General features: G+C 34.2%; 1 protein-coding gene across 1 annotated transcript; it reads right to left on the bottom strand.

Annotated features, from left to right (window-relative positions):
- Positions 1-1,423: 1,423 nt before the first annotated feature.
- Positions 1,424-2,985, bottom strand: LOC128219290 (uncharacterized). Its single transcript, XM_052927100.1, has 2 exons — positions 2,898-2,985; positions 1,424-2,001 (listed from the first exon to the last, which is right to left on the bottom strand). Exons 1-2 carry the CDS (start codon positions 2,983-2,985, stop codon positions 1,424-1,426), a joined length of 666 nt encoding a protein of 221 aa, XP_052783060.1.
- Positions 2,986-9,375: the final 6,390 nt, after the last annotated feature.

The following is a 9,375-nucleotide window of genomic DNA, read 5'->3' as shown; positions in this document are numbered from 1 at the left end:
TTAGTGTGCACAGTGTATGTGTTGCACAAATACGACATAGTATCGTTTTACGTCCATGCCAAATAATATTTTGCGAGTCAATGGAAATTTGTATTGTGCGTTTTTAAATGTGTTGTGTATATATTGATAGCTTTTATTTTGAATATAAAAGGCTTGAATTTGTCAGGTCAAACTGAAATATATCTCTTGTTCATAAAAAGGACCCCAGAGCTGAAATCCTAGGAGTCTGTTTGTACTCTTTTGCTATTTTCAAGTCAAATTCCTACTTCTGGGTCAAGACTGGAACCCCTGTGTACAGATGTTTTAAAAACAAAATTCTCCCCCACAGATGAAATTCTATAAATTAATATATTATGGCTACAGCATTAACCCAGATCAGTTCGCACACAACCATGCTTACTGATCAGTTTACATTGGTAGCTGCTGAGACACTGGTCGAAGTAGCTAACAGTGTAGATCCTGATCAGCCAAAACAGTTAAGTGCCAGCTGATCTGGGTCTGCACTGGTATCAATGTCAAAACAATTTAGCACTGTAAGAGTTAAGAACAGTTTATGATGTGAAGACTCTTATTCTTTGCTTGATTTCTTGTCTGCATATTGGGCATTTGTCCACTTTTGCTGCACACTGGTTACATGTCAAAAAATGACCACAGTCGGCAAATACAATGTTTCTTTGGTGCTCCATGCAAAGACCACATTCTGAAATATGAAAAATACAACACAAAATAATACATGTCACTGAAGATGAATTAACCCTTAAATGCTAAGATTTATAGGCCTTGGCAAGCATGAAATACGAACCCAGGACAATGTTATAGTAGGGTCTGTTTGCTTGGTAGAACCAGCTAGTACTGATGTAGAGCTTTGAATGCTGCTTGTGGAACTCAAACCCATGACCTCAGTGTTGAATGCTGGACACATTAACCAAAAGACCACTATCAGCAAGCACCATATTCTACGTACCATTATACACAAGGTCACTGCGAAAAATAATGTCGGATGTATTAGGATTAAATCAATTGATACACACATTAATAAGGCCAGAATTTACAAAAAAATGTGTTTCTTTGTAGTGCTCGTACCTAGTACCTACCAACTAAAATAGCAGGCAGCCCATACTTTGAAATTTTGTCACTCCATAGAAAACATACAAAACTCATGTCTGTTTTTTTGTGCTCACCCCCCCCCCCCCCTTCTCAAAGATTAGGGTTGGAGCACTACAAACAAACACATTTTTATGACACTAAAGTTAAAAAATATCAGGAGAACACTCCAGATAAACATACATTCTTAGTTACGTGGGTCCCATTCTTTCCTTCCTAATGAATGGTGGCAAGATTGTTGCCTGCATTATTGTTTCTGTTACTAGATATAGCTTCTATCAGACTGTTCATTGTTTGCATGCGTTCAGTATGCATCTGTTCACGTCTTTCTCTTTCTTTTTTCTCTCTTTCTTTTTTTAAGGTAAGTCTTAAAGAGAGTAACCAGTTCACTAGCATTTGAACGGGAAGCCTTCTTCTTTGGAACTTCTGGAGTACTAGAAGATGAACTATCATCGTCTTTGTCAGTTTCATCGCTTGCAGATCCTTTTGAAACCGTAGTTGAATTAGAGGACAAAGTGCATTCAGGTTGAATAGTTGGATCCTTCGCAAACAGTTCATCTAATTGATCTTCGTATTCAAATGTTTTCCTACAGCTACCTGACTTTTTGTTACTATCCTTCGTGTTCTTGTACGCTCTCATCAGCGACTTCCATCTTCCACATTTTTGTTCGCTACCGAACCCATATCCCATGTCTTGAAACTTACTGCCTATGGTATCCCACATAGTTTTCTTCTTCATTTTCCCACTATTAACGAGGCTAACATACCCCTTGTAACAATCAATAAGCAGTAAAGTTTGAGAGTCAGTCCAATTAGTACCTTTTTCAACCATAAGGTTTACAGCACTGTTGCCTGTGATGGCGTCTTGGGAGTCAGAACAACCGGCAGTACCACCTTCTATGCAAGAACGACAAGGATGTTGGTTAAATTCCTCCATATTTTGGAAATAATTAGAACAATCTGAACATTTGAAAAATGTTTTGCTGTGTTCGTCCGGAACGAACAGCGACATCTTTGACTGTGCTGAAATGAAAAAAGGGAGTACATTAAAAATGATGCAGAGCTGATCAGCGCAATAAATATGGGGCACCATTTCACTACGGTATTTATTGCATTTTTTTATTTCACCTTAAAGCTGCACTCTCACAGATATACCGTTTTTACACCTTTTTTTATTTTTTATCTTCGAAAGAGCAATTTTTGCGTAAATATTTGCAAACAAATAATAACAGTTTGTTGGCAAAAGAACAGATCGCAGATTTTCATAATTCCATTCAAACATTAATGTTTTATGGCTTACTAACGGTTTAAGAAAAATGCATAAAACATCAATTTCTGAACTGAAATATAAAAATCTGCAATCTCATTTTTTGTCAGCAGTCTTTTATAACTGGTTCCATGGATTTTCGCAAATATTGGCTCGTTCCAAGACAAAAAATAAAAAAAAGTTGTCCAAATGTTCAATCTGTGAGAGTGCAGCTCTAACTGGCAAGTATTTGAATAGTGCATTAAATGGTCAAATTCAGCCCCCCCCCCCCCCCCCACCACCACCCACCACACTGAAACACCAAAAAAGGCTGTCTGGCTGATCTGGAGGGGGCTGTTCTGTGAATCCTAGGCTAATAAGGCATTGGGGACTTCTAGAATGGCTATAACTTGCAAACGCATGTCACACATTAGTTACGTTATGGCTGACGCAAGTCACGGCTCTGCGTGGGAAATTGTATGCATATATTTCTTTCCGCCGGCTTTCATTTACTAAATAAGAAAAGATGTTCTCCAAAATAATATACCTCTTTTAGAACATGTGTGGTTATTTGCAGCAGCAAATGTGGCAAAAAACGTGCCACAGACACATTGGTAAAAACAATTGTCAGCCATCTTTGTTCCAAGCACACCACCTTTCTCGGCTGCACAGAGAGTACCTGTTCTGAACTGTGCGCCGCTATGTTCGTAAGTTGTTCCACTTGTTCGGAACATCCATTACAGCGTTACGAATACACCCTAGATGCTTGCATCTAATCCGGGTCAATACCGTCCAATCAGATAAATAGACTGGTTCACCGATCTTCTAAGATTATTGTACACATTCGTGATTTGTTCTTTTATGTAAAAGTATTTTAATAAAAAAAGAAGTTTGCTCAACGACTTGGCATTAATGACATTTTTTTTCTTTTTAAAGTGGTATTTAAAAAAAATCTCTGGTTTTAATTTGCCTTATATTTTTAAAGCTTCACATATTAGTAGATTACTAATCTTAATACTCTATTGCAAACTCGAACAGGAACCAGTCTAGTGACGAACTGCTACGGAATTAACCGAGAGCTGACGGTATAAAACGGCGCATGCGCGATCAACACGCCGCATGCGCAAGCCCATTGCACCAGGGAATTAATATATGCGCTGGTGCTGATGCACCCGCGCAACAAGACGAATCTTCACAAGCGTTGCTAGGGTAAGCGTCTGTATTGATCTAGATAATCGACTTATTGACCACGGTAAACAAACGCATCTTTTAATAACTCTTCGGTATTTGTGACGTGTTCGGATATGTGCCCTCAACCAGTATCCATAAAATGCAGTTAACAACTAGAAATGTGTCCATAGGACACGGATGCCCCCACTTCGATTTTTTTGTCACAGAAAATAAGCCATAATGATTATTCAGGATAATCTGCACATATAGGATAAGTTGAGTTGAGTTGGGTTTTACGGCATCGCAAGACTGTATAGGTTATATGGCGCCATTCAGGCATGAAAAAACTTGTTGGATCCACATTGGACACATACTTTTCAAGAATTAGATTGGAAACATATATTTTTGAAGTATTTTTGGCAAAAAAGGGCCGTAACTCCTAAATGACTAAAGCGATTTCCATGACTATCGAACTTGATCAAGATATTATGGTCACAAACATGTGTTTAAAGTTTGGTGAGGATTGGACAAACAGTTTTCAAGAATTAGATTGGAAACATATATTTTTGAAGTATTTTTGGCAAAAAAGGGCCGTAACTCCTAAATGACTAAAGCGATTTTCATGACTATCGAACTTGATCAAGATATTATGGTCACAAACATGTGTTTAAAGTTTGGTGAGGATTGGACAAACGGTTTTCAAGAATTAGATCGGAAACAATCTTCGGGACGTACGTACGTACAGACAGACAGACAGACGTACGTACGGACAAGGGCAACCCTATATGCCGCCACTTTGTGGGGGCATAAAAACTGAATCCCTTTTAGTCAGTTAAGTCAACTTTACATTTCAATATGCTTTCACTGATATCAAGCCTGGATCCATCTAGTAATTCAATACCCATAAATGTATGTTGAAAACATGCAGTTAGCCAAAACTGAACCCCTTATAGTTAGTTACGTCAACTGATCATTTCAATGTGCGTTCATTGCCTTGCCTACAGTAGAGATGCCAAAACTGGATACAACATATATAGTTATTGTGTACCATAAACTCCATTTGACCAAAACTGAATCCTTTTAATCAACTGTCTGATGTAATATGACCATACATTTGTCAAGTAATAAAAACCGGATCCCATATAGTACGTATTTTATTAAACTGGATCTCTTTTAGTCAACTCTTCGTTTTATTATAGTAATCATAAGTCATCACGGCATCAAGATATACCAAAACTGCATCCCATACAGTTATGTTATACTCATAGAAAGCTTTAAACCATTAGGTAGCAAATAAGTAATTTTACGACATTATCTACTTTTGAATCCCCACTATCATTTAATAATGTGAAAACGTTTCCCATATAACCTCTATCATCTTTTTATTGTTAGCGATCAAAATCCTTTCGTACATGGCACATCGTAATGGAAACTGCTCGTGGTGACGGAGCACTTTCAAAGCTGACTGGAGGATGTCCACCCATGTTGTCATATTAGACGTCCAAGTTGAAATCCCTTTATATAGTTATAATACTTTAAATTGGGAAATGATGTGTGCTCCTGAAACAGAAATGGTCGCAGTAAACAGTTTCATGGTTTACTTTACGGTAATATCTTATGGCTGTATACAGTAATGTAATTGTTGGTACAGTTTATACACCACCTGAAGGTTCAAAGTACAGTTCTATCGATATTTTTGATAAATTAGAACGCGATATTGTCGATATTTATACAGAATTTGATAATGCATACTTTGCTATAATGGGCGATTTAAATGCTCATACTAAAGAACTAATAGATTTTGTGAAAATTGATTCTTATATTGCATCTCAAAACTTAGATGTTACTACTAGGAATATGTTCTCCATTGCCAATTTATTGGATCTAGGATTTTCAGTTGAAAGGTGTTCACGTGATACTCATGCTCCAAATAAATATGGTTATCGTTTGATAGATCTATGTAAGTCTGCTAACCTATACATAGCTAATGGAAGGTTAGGCAAAGATATTGATATTGATCAGTGTACATGTATAAGCAGTACTCTTATAGATTATGTTTGGTTATCGCCGGAATTATTTCCCAGAATTGTACATTTTGAGGTGCAGGAACATGATCCATTGTTTTCTGATGTTCACTCGATCTTGTGTAGAATTTAGTATTAATATGTCATTATATTTAAGTTCTGACTATGTTAAAAATGTTGTTGATTCCACTGATGATGTTGTTAAAAGACCAATATGGGATAATAATGCAAAACATCAATTTGCAAGTCACATTGATGAGTTTAAGATCACTGCTTTGGCAGATGAAATAGATAGCTTAGGTATTAGTAAACAGTATCCTGTTGATGTGGTTAATAATTTGACGAATAGTGATTCTAATATTTTAACTAATGCTGCTGGTAAATCTCAATTGTTGTTAGAAAAGAAAATTGTTAATAAAACACCTGTTCGTAAACGCTTTAAGAAAGAATGATATGATAATGATTGTAGAGATGCTAAAGCTAATTATATAAAAAGTAAAAATAAGTACAGATTTAATAGAACAAATGAAAGTGTTGCTTCCTTAGTTAACAATAGTAAGTCTTATAAGAAATTAACGAATAAGAAAATGAATACTTTCAAAGGGGGTGTAAATAAAAAGTTAAAAAATCTTCGTTATTCTGATCCCAAAGCCATTTGGGGATTATTAGATAAATATTGTGATGAAAAGAAAAAAAAACCTTGTCTAGCATTTCTAAAGATGCATTTTATGAACACTTTGTCAAGTTTAATCGAACTTCGTCAACCAATGATGCAGATATGTATTCAGAAATTGATTTTGATTCAATCTCGGGCAATAATGAGGAATTAAATATGGTATCTAGTATTGATGAATTTAGAAAAGCGGTACACAGCTTGAAAAACAATAAATGACCTTCTTCATTTGATAATATTTCAAACGAATACCTTAAGTATAATGGAAGTGAGTCTTTCTTATTACTTGTATGCACACTATTTAATATCATTTAATTGATTCTAGAGTATTTCCAGAGGTTTGGAGTAGAGGCATCATTTTCCCAATTTATAAATACAAGAGTAGCATCAATGACCCGGATAATTATAGAGGCATTACAATTTAACTTGTATGGGGAAATTATTTACGACTGTCCTAAATAACAGATTAAACTCTTTCCTGGTTAACCACAATTTGCTCTGTGAGGAGCAAGCAGGTTTCAGAAAAAATTATAGTACCATTGATCATGTTTTTTCTTTGAAAATCTTGATTGATTTTTATTTAAAGAAAGGTAGAACTTTACTGTGCCTTTAATGATTACAAGAAAGCATTTGATAGTGTTAATAGAATAGCTTTGTGGCATAAACTCTTAGAAAATAATATAGATGGTAAATGTATTAAGATAATTATTAGTATGTATGATATTGCTAAGTCATGTGTTAAAGTTGGTAATTCATTATCAGAGTTTTTTAGTAGTCAAGCTGGTGTTAGGCAAGGTGAGAACCTTTCCCCGATACTATTTTCTCTGTTTCTTAATGATTTGACTCAGTCTATGTCAAGTAGGTTTGAAGGGCTTGAAACCTTTTCTAAAAGTACCTTTGAATGTTTAAGTGATAATGATGTAGATGTTTACCTACGTCTTTATATATTACTTTATGCTGATGACACAGTTATTCTCGCCGAATCTCACGCCGACTTGCAAGCGGCATTGAATGCCATGCTATAATATTGTGATATGTGGGATTTAAAAGTTAATCCTAGTAAAACTAAAGTTATTGTTTTTTGTAAGTCTAAAAGAACATTACTGAGAGGACAGGATTTCTACTATGATGGCGCTAAAGTAGATATTGTCGATGAGTTTGTGTATCTTGGTGTTATGTTTAGCTACAATGGTAGATTTACTAAAACTAAAAAGCGTTTGGTAGATCAAGCTCGTAAAGCAATGTTTGCACTTATAAAGAAATCTCGTAAACTTAACTTAGCTTACTCTTTACAATTGTATTTGTTTAATTCAATGATTGTACCAATATTATGATATGGTTCAGAGGTATGGGCTATGGAGGATCTTAAGATATTAGACCAATTTCAAATAAAATATTGTAAACTCATTTTAAATTTTAAACAGTGTACCCCTAATTGTATGATTTATGGTGAACTTGGTTTAAAACCAATTTCTTTACAAGCTAAAACTAGGCTTTTGACCTGGAGTAAAATAGTAAATTCTGCTGATGTGAGCAGCAGCAAAATTAGTCACTTATTGTATACGACTGCATATTTTTTTGCACAATGATCTTACCTCTGGCTTGAAGTTCCCATGGCTTTCCTTTGTTAAGAATACTTTGAATGATTTAGGATTAAGTATATACTTTGATTTACAACAGGTTAATAGTGTTATTGTTTTTAAGAATATGGTTAAAAACAGATTATTTGACCAATTTATTCAAAATTGGTATAGTAGTGTTTCAAATTCACCAAAATGTCAAATATATAAAGTATACAAAAACGATTTTGGGTTTGAAAGCTATATTGATATACTACCGAAGAATCTTTCATTGTATTTGCTTAAATTTAGAATTATGAGTCATAAATTTCCTATTGAAGTAGGGCGTGGTCAAAATGTTGAGAAATTTCGTAGAACATGTCATTTTTGTAGTAGTCATCGTTTAGGTGATGAATTTCATTACTTGTTTGAATGTCAACATTTTTCAGACAATAGAAAGAAAAATATAAAAGTGTACTTTTGTCGTACCTCTAATTGTATTAAGTTAGATCAATTAATGAACAGTAAAAGCAAAAAAGAACTTATTAAATTGGCTATATTTTGTAAGTCCCTTTTATATTATGGCAAATAGTCATTCTCCTTTAAAACAATACGACTTATTTGTCTATATGTGTCTACTTTGTTTATATATATATATGTTTAATTAATTATTTGTTAAAGTGTTATTGTTCTGATCACATGGTTGTAATAACCCATGATCTAAATAAATCTTGAAAATCTTGAAATCTTGAAAAATCTACAAGGGCAGTAATGTCAGGTGCGTACTGTTTTCTATATGTGTCACCGATATATTTTATAAAAGAACTTGTGCACCGAATGAAGAGCAATTGCCTTTTTACGATGAACTTGTTTTAGATGAAAATTATGTCCGTATTAAAATATCTCGTGAAAACAATGCACGTTCTTACTAGGCTTACCGACTTACGCAGTGCACTTTATTTTTCAAAATTACGATTAAGAGTCATTTTCTTTTGTGCAAACCTCATCCGATATCTTGTTTTGGTCAATGATATTATTGTTATTGTTTCCCGAGTGCAGATAGCCAGATTTCGAGATAAAGCGGCTCATTTAGGGAAATGCTTTCTGGTTCATTCTATTCTTAAACCCAGGTTCATCTCAAATCTGGTTAATCTATGCCACGTTATAACTATCCTAATTACAAATGTACCAGTATCAGCTCTTTTTTTTATTTTCACACCATATTTTTTTTAAACCACTTTTTTAACTAGTTAATACAATACGAACGTGTACTGATTTATAATTTATACTTTCAGGGAATGAAAAATGAAACGATAAAAAAGAGAACAATTAAACTTGACTTAAATAGACGGAAAACCCGACGCTTAAAGATGACAAGGAACCAGGTTCTTATTTGATTAAGTGTTTCGCACAAGTTAACATAAACTAGGTATATTTCATAAACTTATTCAAATTAAGGCGTAAAAGAGCTTTTTTAATGAATATGAATAGTGTCTTTGACTTTTCACTTATTAAAAGCTGTTAAGTATTTCACTAAAATAAATAAGCATGATTACATATATTGTAAAACTTCAATCATGGTAAAACTCTTTAATTTAC

This window comes from Mya arenaria, chromosome 15 (assembly GCF_026914265.1).
Source record: "Mya arenaria isolate MELC-2E11 chromosome 15, ASM2691426v1".
Lineage (NCBI taxonomy): Eukaryota > Metazoa > Mollusca > Bivalvia > Myida > Myidae > Mya > Mya arenaria.
This window is presented reverse-complemented; position numbering and strand designations above follow the sequence as displayed.

Excerpts from the sequence above, each read along its gene's own strand:
- LOC128219290 (XM_052927100.1), bottom strand. The coding sequence starts at position 2,985 with ATGGCTGACAATTGTTTTTACCAATGTGTCTGTGGCACGTTTTTTGCC. Across the intron at positions 2,002-2,897 it reads CCACACATGTTCTAAAAGAG|AAGGTGGTACTGCCGGTTGT; the intron begins GTATATTATTTT and ends GTTCTTGCATAG.